Raw genomic sequence first — 25,037 nt, forward strand, 5'->3', positions numbered from 1 at the left:
GACACGTGACGTTATAAAAAATGTGTTAAAATTTGGTTGTCAAAATATCGGAACCTATGTAAAATTGTGAGAAATCCTAAGTATCTCGAAAGAATCTGTGGTGATCAAAGTAGTTTTTTTTAAGGTTAATATAAGTTGGTATTCATTGGCTGTTTAGCACGGGCACCTAATTTTATATTTTCCTCCAATATAATATGGTATTAATTAATATACTGGTAGCTGGTAGATAATGACTTTAATGCTAGCAACATCTCATTCAAAACATTTTTGCTAATTATAAACGAGTGCTCAATTGAAAGGCTAATAAGGCTAATTTGCTTGTTCTGATTAAAACTCTTTTTATTAGAAATCAAGCTTATTTAGGCTAAACCAAACTATAACTTACCCAACAAGTCTTGTAAAGTTATTAGGATTGATCATCCAAAATAACCATGTGACAGTGACACAACTCAGCAAGACAAATGCAGATTAAAGGATTCTGACACCATATATCTGTAAAGAAGCAAAGTTTTATGGTGTAATTATTAAAAAGAAGGAAAAAGAAACATGAGTAGTAACTTCTATATCTGTTCATAGCATAAAGTAGAAGGACTAAAAGATGAAATAAATTCATTAAACCGGAAAAGATATAATTACTTTGTTCATTTAGGTTTTTTTTAGACAGAACATTATTTTCAGCTCATTTTGGCATATAAAGTAGTATAATAAGATAAACTTATTTATCATATGAACCAAATAACAACATAATTTTTATACAAAATATTTTACTAGTTACTTTTCAGGTATTCAAGATAAGTATCTTTAAAGTAGTAAAAAACTTATTTTACTTAAGTTAATGATTTCAAGTTGAGATCTGTTGGTAGCGAATGTGTGACAGTAAAAGTGCATTGGTTACATACAAAGTAAGGAGAAAATGAGAATTTCGTAAAAAAAAATATTCAGACTTCTGTATTTGGTCATTCCATCTCTAAGTATCTTCCTTTGGGATGATATGACAGTGTATATATATATATATATAGTCCCAGTTACTAGTTGATTATGTTTACCCGTGTGTGGATGGATACCTATGTATCCTTCCAAAAAAACAAGTAAACATAACCGTTATTAAATAAACTAAGAAGTTTGGCTTATATTACAAAACAATTACAGTAACCATTTGAAGTGATAGTATGAAAGACCAACATATCAGGACTACACACTACTTAAAAAGAAAATACAACTTCTAGATACATGTAAATTCCATGTATCATAATGCAGCTAGCTATATACCACCGCTACAACAAAAAATAATCCAACTATAATCTATATATGAATACATTTACCAAAAAACAATATCAACATAAGTGAAAAGAATCTAAAAATTTTCTTTGTGAAAATCGAACTTGGTGCTGGTTTTCCTGGAAAAGTCCAGAGAAAGCCTTTTCAGTTCCCCAACCAATCCATGCGCCCCACAGTAAAAAACACCTGAAAATATCGCAGCAGATGCAAAGTTAGGTGAGTAAACGTCTCAGGAATCAAATTGAAAACAAAATCAATATAACACTTACCAACTCTTTTGTCAGGGTGTTTGAGGGCTGTATGTTTAAAGACATTGCGCCAGTTTGGTCTTGCAAAATGCGTCTTTACCCTTGTTCCCGATACTATATCCACACCACTTTTGGCATGGTGAAGGGATTGAAGCATAGTGATCAAAGCTGACCGAGCGTCTCCTTCTTCGTATACACTTGTGCAGTAATTGTGAAGCTCAATGACTCCTTCCTTGTCATTCTCTGCCACCTCATTCATCACCCCTTTAAACCATTCAAAGGAACCTTCCTCACGGGTAACCCAGTAGAAATAAGCTCGCTTCGTGGCAAAAGCTTTTCTCTTGTTGTCCTTAACGCCACTTTCCACCACTCCTTCTTCTACGTCTTGATTTTGCTTGATATTGTTTAGCACGTCTTTCAGTATGCTGATCAAAGGGGTGGCACCGATTCCAAGCCCCACAAGAAGGATCACGTCATAGTTTTTGTAGTCTTGTGCCGGAGCTCCGTATGGTCCATCAATTAATAGCCTTGGCATCCTGAAATTTTGTTCATGGTTACATATCTCTTTTACCACACATTTAAAATGACATTTTTAAGACAGCTAAACATACCTTGGTTTGTTGTTGCCTTGTAGCATATCAGCTCGTAGAAGACCACTTTGGCCATCGTTTGCTGGTTGACATGCCTGCATAAGCCATGTATAGAATGTTCGATGATCAGCCATGTCATCAGAGGATTAATTCGCAAAACAAAAAATAAAAATGTTATGCAAAATTTACCTTGGCGAAAACAGCTTTCAGTTGTGATGTCCAATCACCTAAAGTTCGAATGTGAACACTCACGTAGTCATCTCCCGGAGCTGATGTAATAGAAAAGGGATGCCTACAAATAGATATCAATGCCACATAATTAAATTAACTTTGTTCATGATCACCATCCTGGTAATAGCTGTTATATATATGAAAAAATAAAGAACTTGAATTGGGTGCATACCATTCAAATGGGGAAACATCTGAACAGTTAACATATATATACTGTCCACTAGAGTACTTAAATCCTTGTGGTTTAGACACATGCAATGCTAGAACATTTCCTGGGTACACAGCAACCTGGAATATTTTTTGTTAAAATTTCATTTAGTAAAACAATTGATATATATCAAAGCAGAGATGGAGTGAAGTTTTTGAAAATATACGCACCTTGAGAATTCTCACAGATTTGTGGCGAGATCTAAACGCGCGAAGTAGCCTTTCGCATCCGTATAGTATCATGGGAACGGCGAGATACATCCATGTCTGTCGTGTAACCAATTAAGAAAAAACATCAATAAAGAGGATTTGCAAGAAAAAAGGGAAGAATGGATAGAGAGGTTCATGTGTGAGAGAGACCATGCACGTACCGTTTTCTTGTACCATTTTTTGCTAAGGTATAGGAAGTATCCGTGAATGATGAAAAGCACATAGACGATTACAAAAAGGTGGTGGGAGTACCAAAAGGCATTGAAACCGGTGAGCTTCTTGAGGGATTTAGGGAGATTTAGCCTGTTCCTTCGGAACCATGGTTGTGCCAAAATGAAAGCTATAGCCATAAGCACCACCATCAACACCCCAGTCCATCCCTCAGTTCCTTTCACAAACCACCAATAGTTATTGGGTCTATCATCCCCAAAAAATGGCTTCATGGGCTCGTATTCTGCGTCCGTGGCATGCAACAACCTTGGGAAATCGCACGTGAGATGTGAAATCGCATGCAATCCTACACCAATTGCAATGCCGAAGGCTACAACCTGTATATATAAATGTTCAAGTAAGTAATAGTACTGGTAGTAGAATTTAATCAAAAAATGATAACCAGTATAATTTGTTTTTGTACGAGGGTCTTGTTTTGTTTACCTTGTGAAAGTTGATGTTGTCATCAAAGGGAATTATTGCTCCTAGTTTGGTCCTGCTTCTGAGCCAAGTGATGGTGTTTCTGCATACAGGCAACAAGATCAAGGCCATGTTGAACTTGGTTGTTTCTGCGCCCCCCTTAGCCACTGTGACACAGTAGCCCATGACATGGAACACCGCGCGGTGCTTGTATTGGATGAACTTCCAAGTGAATAGACCAGCGCAAATGGAAAGCCACAAGGCTATGACCCAAAGGCGTTTCCAATTGTCCTGCACGAAGTATGACACCGCCCTAAATCCACGTTTGACGGGGTTGTACTCTTTCGTAGGGACTAATCTCTGGCTCAGCATTTGGCTCAGCACCCTACTATCCGTGGTTATGTGGGTTGATTGTGCTGGCGCTTGCAGAAGCAGCGTTTCCAAGTTGTACAACTGCATCACACCACAGCTTTACGTCAGGTAACATTTTTCATAACAGTATCGGAATACTGTAACACTTAATAATTTTTATACCCACTTCATATTTATCGTTTTACTCTTTAATTACTTTTAATTAATAACTATATTACCCTTAAAAATGGATTACGAAGTGGTGTTTATACTGTCAACAAATTATTTTTATATCATGTAGAAGTGCAGCCGCTGGTCCAATATTGGATGGGCTTCACCCACTGAAGGTGCTAAACACGCGTCTTCTCCACCATTGGGTGCTAAAATTTTCAGCAAAAAGAAAAAACAACCCAATTGACCAAAAGAAAAAGCACCCAGTACCAGAGGCCAATAATGCAGCCTACCAACCGAACGTAGGAATATAAAAAACAATGACAAAAGATAAACCTCAAAGCATAAACATATGAACACGACCATTAAACCATTTTCAAGCTGATTAACTTATTTTGTTTTGTATTTATGAATGTAAAATATAAACCTCAATGTATCCAAAGTTGTCCGGATCCAGCTCCTCCATGATAAGGGCAGCATATTCCTCTGCACGTTCTTGTAACTTTGACAACTTATTAGCTGAAGCGCTTAAGGTGATAATCTGCAAAATCAAGCATAAAACTATGTTCACGTCTCCACAAGTCTCCAAATTAAAAAATAAAATAAAATAAACAATCTAAATCATTGAAAAATAAAGTTTTAATCAGGAGCCATTGGGCATTTAACGGTCTCTGTAATAATTGTCTTTTTCTCTAGACTATCCGTATATATCCAATAAAAGTAAAAGAATTTGTTTTTTTGGGAATTCTTTATTGGATAATAGACTCTTACCTCTTTTACTTCTTCTTCATTGATTCGTCCGTCAGCATCTTTGTCCACCCTGACATGATTTAGGTTTATCAGTAACCATAAGTGCATGTAGACCTAATCAGTGATGTAATATTTCTTACGTCTGGCTTAAAAGTATTATTATTGTTTATTTACTGTGATATGCATACATAAATTCTTCAAATAGAGCTGCTTTCCATTTATATTCATTTTATAGTCACCTAACCTTGGTTATGCACACATGACAATGTTTATTTGTATTCGATCATTTATCATCACTCCAATTTGTTTGTGGGAAACTTGAATAGTGAGTCAAACAATTGAAACGGTTGGAAAAGTAAAACAAAAGGTTTCACGGATGTCATTGATACGTAGAAAAACTGTACATAGTCATCAAAGCAAATTACTGACTCCAACAAAGAAATTGTGACTTCAAATAATTTTAGTTACACACGAAACAGTTGCATGGGATTAGCATTCTTTTATGGATCGCTATCCACAACATCGTCATAACATTTTCTTATCATATCCCAGATAACACATTTAATCAAGTAATTAACACACGATATTATATTACGACAAATGACTTCACATGAAGATTCCACTAAACGCGGTAACGATATTCGGAAGTCTTACAGAGAAAAAAATGACCAAGGGAAATGATTTTCTACATAATAAATATTTGAAAACCGAACGCCCTACTTTGACATCAATAGTCCAACCAAGAAACATTTCTATATAGAATTTGGGCCATTTGTGGAAGCAGACAAAATCCGTCTCTTTCGTGTTGCCTAATTAAATTAGCAAATTAAATAAATATCTTCTGGCATCCATATCCTAAACAAGTAGTTTTTCACTACAAAAGCAAAACAATGAGCTGTTGAATTATTTGTTAGATATTTTTAAACTATAACAACATGAGCTTCCAGATGAAAATGAAATCAGAATTAAATAATACATAGTAGAAGAGATGCTGATCATGAGTCTTACATGTCGAAAAAGGTCTGAAGCCGTGAATCAAAACTGTTATCGGTAATTTGCTCCCAAAACTCACGCAACTCGTTCTTCGTTACGGAAGATGATGTAATTCCCCGGCGGCGAGCTAATGCGTCGAATAACTCACCGGCAAACTCCTTCGACTCCGTCATCCCTGGTCGTCATCAAAACTAATTAGTTCCAGGAAAAGAACTAATTTCTGAAAACGAGTTTATTATTAAGTGCTGTTGTAGATGATAGTTTGACTAATGTGTGTATGTGATACCTATGCACTGGCTAAAGCGAGTCTTGGGCAATTTTGCGTCAATGGCCAAGTCATCGAAGCGTTTCTCAACCAGTGACCAACCTTCTGCACCTGCAGCGCTTTTGGTCATGAACTTGAGACCGCGCAGGGCGCGAGCAGCACCGGATTTGCTACGGTCAACTTTATCGAAGGCCTTGTTAGAGGTCATGCGTTTGAGTTCGCGTGACACCTGTCTGAGGCGGCCGGAGAAGGAGGAGGGCCTCATCTCGAGGCGGCTGGCGAGGAAGGCGGTCTCGGAGTCACCGCCGCGGATGTTCTGGACGGAAACGGCGTCGTCGCGGACGTCGAGCGTTATCTCCACCATCTCGTCGTCGTCCTTAAACCTGGCGCTCTTGTTCTTGCTGCCGTTCCTCTTGTGGCTGGTGGTAACTAAAGGCCCGCTCAAAGGCCCGCTGAGAGGCCCACTGAAGCCCACTTGCATGCCTCGGCTTCCGATGCTCTCCGTCTCCGACCATGAATCTTGTTGGTTTTCGTGAATCTCCATGTTTCCACTCTTGTCTGGCATCACTCCCAACCTATACTATGACGATGAATGTAAACAAAAAAATGGTAAATATTTGTATGTTTTGAATGAGAATTGTATTGAAGGGTTGGTGAAGAGATTTTGGGGAAATATAAGGTGAGAAATTGGAGTGAGGGGAGAGTGTGGAAGTTTATATAATGCAAAAGAGAGAGGAAAAGGTAGAAAAATGATATATAAAATGGGAGGTGGGATTGATATGTAAGTCAAATAATGGGGGAGGTGAATCAAGGGGCGCAGTGGATATTCTTCATCTGGTTTTCTTTTGGGCGTGTTAGTTGACGGACACACACGGAATAGAGTTGTTGGGATTCAAACCCTTCTTCTCGTGTTCAAACCAAAACCTATTTCTTACGTATAGAAATCGTTAAGAAGTTGCATTTTCTTCTTATTTTTTCACTGCAAATTCCACTTTCGAGTGCCAAGATAAGCTTTCCAACAAAATATTGCGGTAGGGCAGAGGACCGAAAGCGACACAATTCTATGGTTACATTAAAAGTCAATGATGCAACTTCTTTATTTCAGATCATGTTGTAAGTTCTGTTTGTCGTTTTATCTTTTAACAAAAATTACTCAACACCGCTTTTGTGCTAGCCAAACAGAACTTCACAGCAATATAATATAAGAATAATGCTTTCTTTCCTTTAGCCCTCATCTCTTTGCTGCCTCCAAGAAAAGACAAAAATTCCCTCGTGTTTTGGTCTCCATGTATTACGTATTCTTTGATCTTCATAATGTTAGACATCCATCTCTTTAAATACCACAACTCAAAATTAAGTTACCACGGTATAAACATATTCATAAATTTTTCATTGCAAACCCAAGTATAATACTTCTTTTCAATAAACTCATAATTAAATGTAACTAATATTCGGCAAAAGCCAGACGTAAAATAACAACAATCAATTAGAATAACTTTATTAATTAGGATAATTATTATCAGGTAATATACGTAAAAAGAAAACACTTCGCTGATTGCAAGTTTACGTTAACTAATTGATATAAAGAAAAGCATTGCACTGGTGAAAATAATTTCATTTAACTTCATCTCGGATTTAATGAAAATAAATATAAAAATGCGATACCATTTTTTAAATTCTTAAAAATCTTTAAATTTTCATTCTAACAAAATCCAAACCTATATATATTTGGATTTTCGATGGTATTATTCATAAAAGTTCTCAATTTTAAAAATGTCATTATTATTTTTTATTTAAAAATCGAAACTTAAACATCTACATAGGTTAATCCTTATCAAATTTTACACTCGTTATTTTTCTATATCATTGCCTCACTATAAAGAAGTTGTGTTCTCTTCTTCCCTCATCCCTTTTCACATATTCACTATAAAAAAAGTTGTGTTCTCCATCATTGTTGCTCCATTCTCGCCACTTTCAAAGTCATTTTCTTCTTCTTCTTCACCATTTTCAAAGCCAACACTTACATTTTTTTTCATCATTTTCGAAGCCAATATTCGCATTCTTCCATTTCTATCGCGTTTTTCTTCACACGCATTTTGTCGGCCATTCATGTCCATGGTATTGCTTTCTGGTGGCATTTTGTAGGTTATGTTTTACTTGCTTCGAAAATAAGCTCCATTGTTGTGGTTCCTATCATTTTATATATTTTTAATATGTTGTGAATATTTTTGTATGTTTGATATGTTGAATTATTTATCTACTTAAGATTGGTTAATTATATGTTTAAATTTTATTCATTTGAGATTGTTGTTACATTGAGTTAGTCCTAGTTTTTTGTTTGAGATTCAATACAAAAATTGGATACTGTCTGTGAGTTTTTTACGAAATTGTATCTTTTAATAATTAATATAAGAGGAGACAATATTAATAATTTATATGTATTAAATCTTGAATTGTTCGGTTGGACAATTTAAGAAGACTAATCATTTTTTCTTAGTTTATTAGTATATATATATTTTAATATACATGTCTAAAATTTTATAAATATTTACCAATTGTATTTTATATTGATCTTTGGGTGCATATTTGATTGTGATTGATAATCACTTTAATTTCATGTAACTTAAAATCCAATTCAAAATATTGACAAAAATTTTGTGAAATTTAAGATATCTTATTTAAAATTGATATGTACCAATAAATAAAAAGTCAATATTCTTGAATGGGATAAAATATGACCTTAAATACTAAAGTGAGAGGTGATCATTAATTTAGAGATTACTGATATTATTCACATAATTTCAATATATACGTATGATCAATCAAGATTGGATTAATTCACCAAGTATTAATGATGAGTATGAAAAATGACTAGAAGAATCTATGTAATTTTCACAACGTAATAAGGGTATAAGTGGTGATGAAGTGAAATTTAAATGTCTTTGTGTCAACTATTTTAATGGAAGAAAGTTGAATGCAATCGAAATTAGAGAACACCTTACTTGTGATGGTTTCCTTCGAAGTTATATGACATGGATATGGCATGACAAAGTAATAGACTTTCCAGTTGTCTCCTAAACTGAACATGTTGTTGATTCCACCATGGAAGATCGATTGGAAGAAGACAAATTACAGCAAATGATTCACAACTTGACGCATAAGCTTTTGCCTAACCGCGTATGTGTGAGATGATGTTTATCTGTTGTAGAGACTTTTGTTATATGTTAGTTCAACTATGTTCACATGATTGTGAATAGTGTTAAGACTAATGAGTGAACAGATGAGAGTTTCACATAATTATTGGTGTCGTTGAATGAAAAGCTTATAGATGGAAATACACTACCTACTCATAATTGTGAGGACATTTGACTTCAGTTATGCTTATACCTAAAAACACAACAATAAAAGTCGAGAAGCGACAATGGAAGACGAGGCACCATTGTGCGAGACAAAGGGAACGATGTTGCAACTATGGTAGATGACAGTGCTACGAAGGGGAGACAACGACGCCACTGTGTGAGAACAAACTGGACAGCGACTGTGTGTGAGAAAAGTTGAGAATGAAAGATTGAGAGTGGACCGATTGCGAAACATGAGAATTCCAAAAATTAGGGATTTAAAAATATTATGATTAATTAACAGTGATGGTAAAGTCTTACTATTACAAGTCTTCCTAAAAATAACATAATAGTTTTCAACATAATTACATTTGTGTCGTCGCGTCTCACTTACTATGACAAGTCCACTACACTTGTCATAATAAAATTTTTCTCTTTATTTATTATTTCAAAAAATGTCATGGATCAACTTATTATGACAAGTGAACTACATCAATCATAATAAATCATCATGAATTATCTTTTCCACTAATATGTTTTTTTTAAACTGAGAAATTGAATTTTAAAAAATATTATTAGTGAAAAAAATAAAATAAATATTTTTAAATCAATGTTAATTGTCAACTCAACTCTAATTATGATACACCTCTCATAATCTTCGACATGGTTCTACAAGTTTGTGTAGTAATATTTTATATGCAAAATAGAGTAAAGTTATTCTAAAAGCTTATATATAATCCCCTAACACGAGTGTCTTTATTTCTTCAAAAATTTTACTTGCACACTCTTATATCTATTGTCTAACTTTATTACTATCCTATTCATCTCATATAAATAAGGAGATAAAAATACAGGATATGAAAAATATGTTTTTCTAATTAAATTTATCTGTTAAAAAGACCCAAACATTAATTTATGTCAAACAATATTTTTTATCTACACTAGTACTTTTAAAGATTTTTCTGCGTAAAAAATTACCTTTTTTTAAATATTACAGCTCAAATTAAAATTACCACATCTTAAAACTTTCATTACATGTTCAAAAAAATATTACTATAAAATAAGCAGATAATTAAACATAACAAATATTCATCAAAGTCACAAATAAAATAGCAATATTTAAATAAATAACCTTATCCATTATCACTATTTGACTTATTTTAACGTATAAATCGTGGACCGTACAAGTTTCTTCGTGGCAAGGAAAAACATTTACTATGTTGAGGTACGGTGGTTTTACTTTCATACCTGTAGTAGAAATCTACAACTTGCATTAACTGCAACACCCTTAATTAGGAAGTTATCATAACCAAGTAATGTGAAAAATATTACATGATATAGATTTTATCAATACAAGTTGTACACACACTATCAATAAATAAGTGAACTTATTATAACATTCACCTCTTGCATACCTCTTGAGATTAATTATCATAACATTATTAATTAGTTTATCACATATATATTTCTTATATGTAACATTCACCTCTTGCATAGCTCTTGAGATTAATTATCATAACATTATTAATTAGTTTATCACATATATATTTCTTATATGTAGCCATAATAACTATATACTTTTGCTAATTTACTTTTATATCATCACATACTATATTCCTGCAATTATGTTTTTGGATCTATCTTTACTTAAATGTAGCGTAAACAAGGATCATAATATGAAAATGAATGTAAAATGCTAGGGTTGGACAAAAATAGTTGATCTGTACTACATTATAGTTAATTATACTATATTATACTAAAAAAGACTGATCCACTTTTACTAAAAGTTCAGTATACTGTTTTATGGTTTAATTTTTAAAAATTAAACTTATAACATTTTCGATTCAGTTAACTACGAGAACTGTATCTACTCTTTCTTTTTCTCTAATTTCCGTTCAACTGCTTCGTCTTGCCAAGAAAACGTTATTTAATAATAAAATATTAATAAAAGAAACCACATAAAAGATTAATAATGAATTTTTTAAGACAAAATTTTTTTATCACAAATTTTTATAATTTTTTTATCAATAAACATATATTACTTTTTAAATAATATTATTTTAAGAAATAAAAGTAAAATATATTTTTTTAAAATTTAATTTTATTAAATGATTAAGTAATAGAAATCATAAAAGAAAAAAGACTATATAAAAAAAATAATACTTTAAAAATATTATATTTTTTAACATATTATTAAATATGTCAAAATATATTTAAAAAAAACTTTTAATGATATTAAAATGTGTGTAAGCACACGTACTAAAATAATTATTTATTTTAAAAATCAACTAACTTAAAAATAAATATCAATATTATTATTTTTAAATGATATTATTTTACATTCTAAAACTAAAATATATTTTTTAACATTAAATTTTATTAAATGACTATATAATGAAATATCATAAAAAAATAGTAATATAGAAAAAATAATTAATATTATAGAAATATCAAATGACAAAAAAATTAACAAACGTTTACTAAGAGTAACTTTTCTAGTATCATCTTTTATTATATTATAATAATTAATAAATATTAGTTTAATTTTTACATAATAAAATATAAATAATAAATAATTTATTAATAAAACAATTTTATGAGGCAACAAAATAAATATAAATAAAAAATTATTTTAAAATAAAATAAGTAGATAAAAAGATAAAATAAATTATATACACATATAAAAAAATATAAATAAAAAATTAAAAATAAATAAATATAAAAGAGTAATAATATTCATGAAAAAATAAATATAAATAAAAAAAACAAAACAAAAAATAAAATAAATAAATAAAAAATAAAATAATTTCCATACACATATAATAATAAAAGAAATATAAATAAAATAAAAAATAATAATATCAAATGATTAAAAAATTAATTTGTAAGACACTTATGAATAAAATAAAATAAATATTAAAATAAATTTTTAGTATTTTTTTTATATTATAGTAGATAATAGATTTTCTAAAAAACTCTCATCTACAATCAAATAAACGAATTCTTCAAAAATATTTAAAGAAAAAATGTTAAATAAAAAAATATTTATAGAATCATAATATTTTTTTAATAAAATTTAAATATTTTTCATTTAATGGACCTATCAGTTAAAAACTTCAAGAACATGCATTGTTATACTTTTCAATTTCAATTAAAAAGTTACTTTAATAATTTGTTTAATATAATTATCGCGTTATTTCAGGGTATCAGACGGCTACCATTTAAAAAATTTAAATAATTAATTTTTTTTTAATAAACTTTTATAATTATAGTTGTATGTGTTTGTGGCGGTTCAAGAAAGTGGAAAAGTTTGAAGAAAAGTGCTTAATAAAAACTAGGGCAGTGTTAAAATTAGTACAATTCAATTTAAAATTAGTATAGTAGTTTATATTGTAGTTTAGTACAATTTAGTATAGTTCAGTTTAGTCAAGTTTAATAAAACAAAAAATAGTTCAGTTCAGTTCAGTTTGTTTGAACTGTTTTACATTTCGGTTCAGTTTAGACAAATTAAATTTTAGTTCAGTACAAATTTTAGTAGTACAGTGCAGTTCAGTTTTATTTGCTCACCCCTACAAAATGCTATTATGTTTCTAATTAACTTAGACATATTGGGTTGTTGTACCATTCTCGAAGAAGAATTCCTACATCATTTATTTAGGTGACAAAAATACTTTGGATTTTTTTTTAATATTTACATGGTCATATTTTAAGAAAAAAAGTCAAAGACAACCACGTAGAGTTAGACCAAACGACCAATCCATTGGCAAACATGAAACCAACTACAATTTGACCAAATGGTCAGTTATAACCACAACAGGTATTTCATGTTTGCTAATCATACTTTCGAGCTTGTGGGGCTTGTGAACATACTCGGTCCAACAAATATGTTAAGTGATGCGGCCCAACAAGATCTATTCAACATTATTGTGTCCTAAAGTGATTATATAACATTTTAAGATATATTTGTTGGCGTAAATGTTCATATATTAATAGAATATATAATCAAATCTCGATAATTTGATTACGTTATGATATTCTTTAGGATAATGATACTTTAGCAACATTTTTTTTGACAACATTTTAATATCATCTACGTGTCTTTCTATGATTTGTCCAAAATTACTCTACAATCAATAATAATAATCATAAACACCAACATGGACCAATCACAGAATAACACGTAGATGATGTTAAAATGTTGTCAAAGTATCATTATCCTATTCTTTAATACCATCTATCTATATAATATTTGGTTAATCAGGTAAGATATACATTATTATGATTATTTTGTTAATTATCACATATATGGTAAGTTATTATTTTTATTGATATTGTTTGATACCAGTTGATACTATATGTTTTTATCACATAATAAGCCATAAAATTTAGAAATCCTATAAATACAAATGGTATTTTCAAGAAAATAAACAATCACTCTTATTCACTATCTCTTTTACCCAAAAGATTTAAACTCTCTTATTAACTTAATGTCAAAGAATTTTTTTTATAAGTGAATCTCTCCCTACATTTCAATCCTCAGAAGTACACATCAAAATTGTTCAACCCATCAAATTTTGTCACATATTTAAAGGTTTATACTCATTATCCGAGAAAAACATATTTCATATAATTTCTTCTTATTGAATTATTATGTTTGTTTTTAAAGTATATTAAAATTTACATCTTTCTCTTACCTTAAATATATATATATATATATATATATATATATATATATATATATATATATATATATATATATATATATATATATAAATAATAGGTCAACTTAAATAACTAATCAATCATAAAAAAAATTAATTAAGAATACATTATTTTAGATTTTGTTACAATACTCAACTTTTTTAATTTATCATTGTACAAGAAAACTTTTAACTGAATTAATTAAGAATACATTATTTTAGATTTTGTTACAATACTCAACTTTTTTAATTTATCATTGTACAAGAAAACTTTTAACTGAATTTATCATGTATTAGTGAAATGTATTATATATTACAACGGTATTATGAATCAATTCACTATTCTTAAATGAGTTTGAACTAGTTAAAAATTATAAAAGTTATTTAGAATTCATTGTAGTTAATTTAATAAAACAATTACTATATATTAACAATGTTCGACAAAAACACTATTAAACATGCATTAATCATCCCTTTAAATAACTTAGCTCTGCGACCGCACGTATCTCGCATTACACACGTTCAAAGAGTTTATAAATAAAATATTTAATTCATAATAGATATGATTTGTTAAACATACGGTAAAGAGTAATGTCATTCGTATTTTGACCGCTGTAAATAAAAGAAAAAATATATTTAGAAAATGGAATCGTATTTGAAGATGTGTATATAATATGAAAAACTATATATATATATTATTATTTTATTTCAAATTTTATCTATATTTATATTTATTATTCTCATATTAATATAATATTTCAATTAATATTTTTAAAAATAGTTGTGAAATAGTTTATTTATTAAAGCTTTCTGGTTCCTCTCCTATTAGAACCAAAATTAGAACTCACCAATTTTAAAGAGATTACATATATATACTATTTTTTAGAATAATAAAATATATTAAAAAACAGAGTTTTTGTGTGAAACTGAGTTAGAATCTCCCCAAAATGTAGTCTAGCAGTTCTATAATATTGTGAAACCATTCTCACTAAATTGTAATATAATAAGTAACGGTTCAGCAAAACATTAGTTAGGATAAGATTGATTAAAGTAAAGTTTATGGTTTGGTATATAGGAAATTTTGAACATTGACCATTGAAAACGTTTACTCGTGGGATTGAATATTACATATATTTAATTTATATATAGATGTGTGTATTATTTCAAAGATAGAATATCTGCTTACGAAGCGTAGCAAGGCACCCTAAATAAAATAATTTAATTTACGATGAATGTGTTTGATAGTTTGATTTAGAAATTAATATACGTAATTACTGTGGTACTTGTGAAAGGTTGGGTAACAACCCATTGGACTTGTATGCATTGACCGTGTGAAAAAGTATTAATAGGAAAACAGCTTGGTACATGGTATCTCCGTTCACACACCAACCGAAACTCTAGAATTAAGACTCCATAACATAAAATATATTTCTAAGACTCTAGAATTAACATCCTCAATTGCCTTTATCTATCACTTATACTTCAACTTATTCATTAAATACCAATTTTTATTTTTCCTTGTCACACTAAAGACAGATTGCATTATCGTATTCTTCTTCACCATCATATAGGAAAGACAGATACATATTTCTTTCACCTTCCTGTTCAGTGCTATGGTTGAATATAAGAAATGATGTTATGATAATGTCTTATTAACATTTTCATACTTACAAAATTTAAGTGAATTTAAGTTTCAGGTTGAATATGAGAAAGTTGATCAATAAAATAGAAGACTACAAATTTCATGTAAGTTTTAAATTAAAAGAGATATTAATATCATCTTTCTTTAAATATTAAATTTAAGTTTTCCAATTTATAAAATCAATTTGTGAAATTATGTACACACTTATTTATATGTGATAATTTTTTTAATTATATTTAGATAATATAAAATTTTCTACCTATCCTTCTATTTAGATATATAAATTTTAAATATGAAATTAAATTTAATAATAATATGATAATAGTAATGCAATAGATTCAACAAATAATTAATCTTATTATGATTTAATAATGATATGATAATACTAATAAGATAAATCCAACAAACAATTAATGATAAGTTTCAGATAATTATTATGTTCAACAATAATAATAATAATGATAGATAAATTTAACAAATAACAAATTTTATTAAAATATATTTTAAATGTTTTAATATTCAATAATAATCCAAAAACACGTATAACTAATAACCAATATTTTTAAGACATAATTACAATAAAAAATAAAATTTAAACTTAACTCAATCTTTATTCATAGTACATCTAGTATAATTTTATTTTATCTTTAATCAATATAACATCTTCAACCATCTTATATAAATTTTAATCAAATTTCATTATTGATAAATCTATTCGGTAAACGTTTACTGAATGTTCGACAAAATTACTGAAACAAATTATTTGAATGATAAGGTGAAAGCGGGATGAAAATTCAGAAGGTGTAGTTTTGCGCGTATTGTGTTGGAAAGTCAACATTCTCTGCGTCTGAGTCAGTTTGTGATTAAATTAATAGTTTTTCTTAAACCAAACAACCATTTTTGTGTGTTAAATTTTGTGGGAAACATAATAGAAGAATTGAAGAGGTTGTTGTACTTATTGGAAGTTGTCTAAATGGAGTGTAGATAGGATGAAATTAAGAAGCTGAGAAGAAAAAAGCGAAAGACACACTAATGACAGTGTTGATAATGTGAGTATGATCTTGGATGGAACTTGAAATCATTACATATTTAGATTTGTTTTTCGACTTTTGTGAAAAGGACAACCACTAATGACCCCTTCAAAGAGACGGCGTAAAGCGCGTTAGAAACGGTCAAGAGCAAAACGATTATATGCTTCACAATTGCATTTCAACTATAATTTATATTTTTTCCAATTAGTTTTCTTATATATGTTTTACACCACAAGTAAGAGGAACTCGTATTAAAACAGTGTTGTTAATCACTACTCTCTTGATTCTGGATGGATTATTCTTTTTAAAGATGACAAAAGAAATCAAATTAGATATAGCTTAGTCAGTCATCTCGTCAATTTGGTCCATCTTGATCATTTCGTCTATTTTGGTCATCCCGTCAGTTAGTCCATTTTGGCTATCCCATCAACCCGTTCATCCTGTACATTCCGATCATTGATAGATGACTTTTTGTGTCACACAAACATTATTAAATAAAACTAAGTTTTTCCTCAAGTAATGTAGTATAAAGGTTAAGTTAGGTCAATCCAAGAAACATTATCATGTGATTTAATTCATTGAATGCAAAAGAACATGTTTTGGAGGTATTTTGGAGTCCGACCATCCCCGCCAGACCGTCCATCTTAGCTAGATTGACCAGCCCGTCCAGCTTGTCCATCTAAGCCGTCAGTCCGACCATCACGCCATCTCGGTTGACTCGTCCATCCCAACCATCTGGTCAGCTTAACCATCTTGATTGTCCATCTCAACTATCCAGACCAGATCGGCAGTCCGTTCATCCCGTCAGTTCGTCCATTGTTGGAATCCATCTATCACATCACAACAATCCAGTCAGCATGTTCCATCCCTGGGAGCCTGTCCATGTTGGTCATCCTTGTTAGCCAATCAATCCTGATAATTTTGTCAACCTTTTCATTCTGATATGACCGACCATCCTGTCTATCTTGTTAGCTCGATTATTCCATCCAATCATCCAACTCATTCAGCTCATCCAACCCGTCCATCCAAACGATAACTAAAAACACATACTATGAAAATTAAAAAACGAAGCTAAGAATAATAACATAATAAACATCTCAAAACACCATGAGACACAAAGAAATGTGAATAAAGAAAAATAAAAATTAGAATTGAACAAGAACATGATGAAGGACCAAATAAGATCAAATGTTGAAGAAAAAGAAGAAGAAAGAAAAATAAGACTCAATAAGAACATGAAAATCAAATAAAGTAATACAAGTTAAAGAAGAAGTGGGAGCAATAAATTTAAGTGACAAGTGTCATGATATGATATGTGATATTTTTGAAAATTTTCTTGGATATTATTTTCTTAGTTAGTAAGAAATATTTAGAATATTAATTATTACTTTTAAGAAATTCATTAGATTAAGTATATTAAACTATCATTAGTCCTCATTATTCTAGAATAAATAATAAATTAAGATTTTTTTTTTTAATTTGTATCAATCATAAACAGTTATATAAGTTGAATAAAAATATATAGTCTAATTTTGAAGACTAGAGTGAGTGATTTTGTAAAAGTTAAATAGAATTAATTAATTTTAAGTAAATTAAATAAAATAAAAAAATTGTTTGTAAGAATACAAAAAAAAAATCCCGCATTTTAATGATTTCTTTTTAATTATATTCTTACATACAAAATGTTTATTTATATTTCCTTATTTGAATTGATTTAAATTTTAATCTATTAATTAAGTTATTTAAAATTTAAATTATATTTTTATTCATTTTATAAACATTATATTTTTATTCATTTTAAGTTATTTAAATTATATGTTTAAATCACTTCAAAATTTGTTTCCACCTATTATAATGACAATAAAAAATTAAATTTTTTTCTATTAAAAATTTCTATATTTTTATGTGCTTAATAGATAAAAATTATCTCTAACAATGCATAAAGTAAGAAAGTATGCATCAAAATACCAACCTGTATTTCTTCGTATCTGAATTCACAATAGACTACTTCTTACTCCAACACATAACACTATTCCTCACAATTATAATTAATGAATTTAAGTTAGTTACTATTACCAGGTCAATTAAGATAGTTATTGTAAAAGTAAATAAATATAACCATTCAGAATTAAGTAATAATATGAAACCTCTACCACTGTTAAAATATATCTTAAAGATAATGTTTTTCTCTTGTAATAAAAAGTGACCAATGTTGAAAAAACAAAAATTTTAAATATCTAAATTATGTTCTCTTCCCTTTAAAAATACTATATTGAACAAAAGATTAGAATAAACGTGTAAAAGATTTGTAACTTCATTTTTAAATAAATTAAAGAATAATATATTAAACTATTTATTCTAAAAATACGTTAATAACAAATCTTATGAGTTATAAACTTAGAGTCACTTATTTTTAAAATGATTATTTTAATAAATGACGGTTTATATTTTCTTAAAAAGACCTTCATGTATAACTTTTCTTTTGACAGATGTGTAAATTTTTAAAATAGTTTAATGTATATATTGTTACAGTGCCTGTCTTAAGGCCCATTGTTTTTCTTATCTATTTGCCGGGTCTTCTTCCTGCACTCCCTTTTTTCTTCTTACACTCCCAAAAAAATTGTAATTTCCAATCTATCTCTTATTAAAATTACAATAAAATTCTATACACCTCCGTATTTTCATATTTTCCAGATTAGATATTTCAAAATCTATAAAATATCTTTCGAATCATATGAAAAGTATAAGTAAATATATTTTAGATTGAGTGTTCTAAAATGTCTTTTTGGATCGGGAAATATATTTTGGAATCGTCAATCTAAAATACAAGAAATATTTTAAAACAGATGTTTCACACATCATTTCCTAATTTGAAAATACATTTTGAAACACCTATTATGGAATTTATATTTTTTTTTTGTATTCTGGATTGAGTGCTATGGTAAGTATTTTTAATCTGAAAATATGTTTAAGAATAGTCATTATATAATAAAAAAAAAACCGAAATAGGTGTTCTGTAGGTATTTTCAGATCTTGAAATGACTTTTAAAACATTCATTATGGATTTTTTTTATATATATTTTTAATTGTATTTCTAGATTCGAAAATACCTTCAAAAATAGTCATCTCAAAATACAAAAAAAAAAAACTAGAACGAACGTTTTAGAAGTAGTTTCGAAATCCAAAAATACCTTTCGAATTAGGTGTTCTATAATATATCTCTCACCTATTTGTTTTATAAATATATTACTTGAGCTTTTTTTCTTAATATTTTTTGTTCTTCTATAACCATTTTTTTAATTAAAAATGCAAGTTAAATTCATTAAAAAAATTATTGTTTATATTTTTTTCTAGAGAGGAATTTGCAAAAAGTGAAAGAAGATGAGGTGTAAATATACATAAAAAAAAGGAGAATGGTGAGGGAGATATTCTCGAACTTGAATGGTAATGGAAGAAGGAGAAAGATAACAATAATAGAAGAAAGAGAAAGAGAATGGTGAAAGAGAGCTTCTTGAACGGTGAGAAGCTAATGGGGGAGGTGTTACTCTATTCTTACTCTATTCGTGGAAGAAAAAAGAGGAAGAATGGTGGACATCAAGCAATTAATGTTTTAAATATAATTTAATTAAAGACTAAGATATACAATTTTATGGAATGTAGGAAGAAAAACGGGAAGGGGTAGAAAGAAGCACCCATGTTTAGGTTTTAGGAAAATTAATTATTTTAATTTAATTATATATTTTTTAAAATAAGTGAGTTTAAGGTCTGCTCATTCTAACTCCATTTAAACTTGTATAACTCATAGGTTAAGTGAACTGAATCTCTTTTAATCTATAATTGGTAAAAAAAAATTTTAATTTAACCTGATTCAAACTCATGTTAAGTTCGATTGGCTTATAGGTTCTGACTCACTTTGATATGTTTAGTAATAGTGATGTATAGAGAAGACGACTAACTCATGAAGTGGGCAACTAGGTCAGAGAAGAAATGATAATTCTCATATTTACACTTTTAATTTTTAATGATTTTTAAATTAAGGGTGCTTGGGTAATTTACTTTAGGCTATGAAGTGCATGAAGAAAAACTGGAGTTGCAGAAAAAAAATAGGTAAATTAATGGATGAATAAATCTGTATTTTTAAATAACTAAATTTAAATTTGTTATCATAATAAACACTAACATATTAAATAAAAGATAAAACTTAATATAAGGTGATTTCGTAGTTGAAATTTATTAATGGTTCCATCCACTTACCATTACTTTAACACGTTTCCTTTTAGAAAACCATAAAAAAAAACTGTGGTGGATAACTGAAAAATAGATAGTGGAGGCTAAATAATAATAATAATAAATAAATGGATGAAGAAGACATAAAACATAGTAAAACACAATAGAGTCTAATAATTTGTAATTTGATTTCTGACAAAATGTTGCATTGGATTCTGTTTCCATTTCTTTGTTTTCCTCATTTGTTTGGTCTTGTTGTTTGATGTCTGTGCCAATGCATATGCGATATTCTTTATTCCTCCCATCAATTATGTATCATTTGAACCTTCACCACATTACGGGCCCTTATTCCTCTTTCTGCCATCTGTTACATAAATTTCTATAAATATTTACTGTTTTTTCACTCTTCAACTTCATCTACCTTTTATTCTCAATAATTCACATCTAAACTTACACTCCCTTCTCATACTAACTATTTTCAAAACATATTTTAAAAGCAATAAGATTGATTTATCAATAGCCTTTGCATCTAAAACCTTTCGTAACATGGTTTTTAAGATGTTTCATATTGATCAGATCTGGCATATGTTAGGTACCAACAAAGTTTCCACATCAGATAAAATAAGAGATAAAAATGAATTTATATACACATAAGATACCTCCATTGGTAAGAAATGTTTTGGAGTGGTACCTAAAGCAAATCCATGAGAGATTGGCAAAAAATAGGCAATATCTTACCAATGTAGAAATCTATGTGTGTGTTAATCCTCCCTAAAGATGGTGTTAGAGTCCATGAATACTAAATTGTAACATATAAATAAAAACATCTTAATTTTATTAAGTTATTTAATGAGGTCAAGCTAGATGTAATTATGATATCACAATCATAAAAGTTTATGTTGGTTGATGTATAAATTTATCATGTTACCTACTATTATATCTATTATATCACTTGTTACTAAGTTTTTATTTATTCTTATACTCAATGTTTTTAGCATAAGATGTGTTAAAACTTTCACTTTCATTGATACTTAAGAAAAAATATATTGTATGAAAGTGATTTACCTTTAAAAGGATATGAGTTTAAGTCTCACATTATATATAATTGATAAAGTTATATACCATATAACAAAAAAAACTAATAATTCTAATGATTTTATACCAATTTTGGTTCCTGGTTTTGTTAATGTTCAAAATGATCCTCCTATTTTTCATAAGTTTATAGTGGTTCCATATTTTGTAAAAAGAGTTCAAGTTGGTCCTTTTTTGCTTATGGCATTAAAAACGTTAACGGTATAATGTCCACCATATACAAAAGTGAATAAGCTATCCAATTATTGATTGTGTGGCAAGAAGCTCAGGTCAATTGATGTGTAAATGTGAAAACTTAAAGTTATTGACGTGAAAAAGTTAAAGTTAAAGTTAAGGGTAAAGCAAATTACAATCAGGTTGGAAGCAATCCACCATCAAAGCTTTATTTCAGAAACAAAACCCAAAGAACCCCAGAACGCAAGATCACAGATTCCAAAAACCCCAAAAATGCAAGTTTAGAATACAATTGTAGATAATCCCAAAACATGAAATCAGAAAACAAAATCCCAATTCAAAAATCCTAATCTCCAAATCGCATTAACAATTAGAGGAGAAAAAGACATAAGAAATTCTCAAATCGAAACCCTCAATCCCAAACGAAAACCCTAAAATCCCAAAATCATAAGATCACGAAGAACCTCAACCATTGTGTCACCAACCTGCAGAGAAAACAAAACAAAAACTCAATCCAAAAAAAGAAACCCAACGTCATAAGATCATAATTCCAAAATTATAACCCCAATTCAAAACCCTAATACGAACAAAACTAGAACAAAACCAGAACAAAACTAGATCAGAAGAAAGGTTCCCTGCAATGCCAACTCATAAACAAAGGAGAGGAAGGAGGAGGGTGTCTCCTTCCACAATGAGGAACCCACGACCCGTAATGACTAGACAACTTATTCACTGTTGTCTAGGGTGAACATTACACACTTAATGTTTTTAACGTCAGACCAACTTAAATCATTTTTACAAAATATGAGACCGTTATGAATCTTTAAAAGAATTAAAAATCACTTTAAACACACCTAACAAAACTAAGAACTAAAATTAGTATTAAACCTAAATCTAATACTTTGAAGTTTTTGATTAAAAATAATTTCAATTTTTCTATATGGAACTTATGTAACATTATATAATATTTCTCTAATAAAAACTTTTCTAAAAAAATATAAAAAGTCCATAATCAAATTACAAATATATATATATATATATATATATATATATATATATATATATATATATATATATATATATATATATATATATATATAAGTGAAAAATCTTAACAAATTAGTCAAAGATTTAGTTAAGAATAATAGGGTTAATTTTCATTATTCTAATACAGATTGCAAATAATAATAATTTAATAGATCAAACAAACTATTTAGTATTGAGTTGGTGATAATCACAATAAAGATAAAAATGTTTAATTAACATGACATAATCAATTCTTCTTACAATGTTTCCGTTGTTATTTGCTACAATGTGCAGTGGAGGTTGATGTTTAAATGTAGGATTTGAATGCTCTCAAAATTTAGTTTTACTTAAAAGGGAAGAAAACGAAAGTGATTCATATTTTTTTATAATCTATCTGTTGAATTTTTTTAAATTTGTTAAATGTGTTTTATTGTAATGGTCCACGTTTAAGATAGTATTAATTATTCATATGTCGATTATATTTAAATTTTAATCCATTAACCTATGTATAGATTACTTGTAATGTAAAATGAAAAAAGTAGAAGAAATTTTATGACTATTTTGTTAAGATGAAAAAGTATTACAATTCTTGGCTACTTCAAAATCTTAGGCTTTATAAGAAAGTAAAGCATAAACAAGAATGATGAACAATGCATTACACTATGATGTAGGCAAGTAATTTTACTATTTTACATTTTCTTTTCCAGAATAATTTTATTTTAAAAGTAAATATTTAAATAAAATCATTCCTACTTTAATTTTTAAATTAGACTTATTTACTATTTAAGTTGATCATTCTACCTTTAAAGCGTTATTCAAAGTGACAAATTTGCACTCTCTTCTTTCAATTTATACTTTTTGAAATATAAAACTGAAATTCAATTATCTAAAGAGAAACTTATTTAACAAGGCTTGACAAACTCCTTATAATATTATTTAAAAACTTATTTAACTTAAAAAAAGATAATTATTTTAGCGAGTTTGAATAAATCATGATTCAATAATAGTTTATTAACTTCTCAATTTGGTTCAAACTAAATTTCTTTATTCAATTCTTATATCTAACATGTCATTTTTAATTCTAAAATAGTATTTAACATAACCAATTTGACTGAGTTGATATATTTTTATTATTCACTATTCGGAATCACAAAATACTCTAGAGATTTAACAAAAACATATTTCTCACCCGATATTAAAAAAAATCATCAAATACACTAATTCAAACAATCCAAACTGGTGAATCTATTCGAAAATCAAACTAAATTTACTATCTACAATATACAAAATCTCTAACTCAAAACCAACTCATTCATTATTCATACACACAAACCAATTTTCTCCAATAAGAAATAGTGATCATGTCACTCTTATTACCAAATCATTTAAACCGAAACATCATAAAAAATAATTTAGCTTATCTTACATGGATCAAGCTTCTTGATTTTATAAGTGCTCCAATAACTTTTTATTCTCTCATAAGATGCAATAGTAATAGAAAACTTATATCAATGATATAAAAATACTCCAACAATTTTAAACAAACAAATATTCATCTTGAATCTAATTGAATCTTATGAAAGCAACATATTACTCATATGCAAAACTTCTCAAAAATGATTCAAAGAAATAGAAAAAAATGAACTTATTCTAATACAAATTATGATCGAACAAAATTGTTCTATTCTACTTCAGAATCTTTATAATGGACTGTAATTTAAAAAAAATGAAAGAATGTTTCAGACAAAAAAAATAAGTTTGAAGAGACTATATAATCTTTTCAAACTGAACTTAAATAATTGATTTTTTTAATTTGTAAACCTATCACTTTTAATAATAAAATATTTAAATACAATATAAAACAGACCACTTTTACTCTTAAT

At 28.6% G+C, this 25,037-nt stretch overlaps 1 protein-coding gene across 1 annotated transcript; it reads right to left on the reverse strand.

Annotated features, from left to right (window-relative positions):
* Nucleotides 1-1,109: 1,109 nt before the first annotated feature.
* Nucleotides 1,110-7,074, reverse strand: LOC124831526 (respiratory burst oxidase homolog protein B-like). The gene is made up of 12 exons (XM_047305540.2): nt 5,946-7,074; nt 5,675-5,834; nt 4,688-4,736; nt 4,344-4,457; nt 3,419-3,847; nt 2,926-3,312; nt 2,726-2,821; nt 2,520-2,635; nt 2,306-2,408; nt 2,138-2,211; nt 1,548-2,062; nt 1,110-1,464 (listed from the first exon to the last, which is right to left on the reverse strand). Exons 1-12 carry the CDS (start codon nt 6,487-6,489, stop codon nt 1,355-1,357), a joined length of 2,697 nt encoding a protein of 898 aa, XP_047161496.1. The 5' UTR covers nt 6,490-7,074; the 3' UTR covers nt 1,110-1,354.
* Nucleotides 7,075-25,037: the final 17,963 nt, after the last annotated feature.

The sequence above is a fragment of the Vigna umbellata genome, chromosome 8, assembly GCF_029865625.1.
Source record: "Vigna umbellata cultivar VRB3 chromosome 8, Vumbellata_1.0, whole genome shotgun sequence".
Taxonomy (NCBI): domain Eukaryota; kingdom Viridiplantae; phylum Streptophyta; class Magnoliopsida; order Fabales; family Fabaceae; genus Vigna; species Vigna umbellata.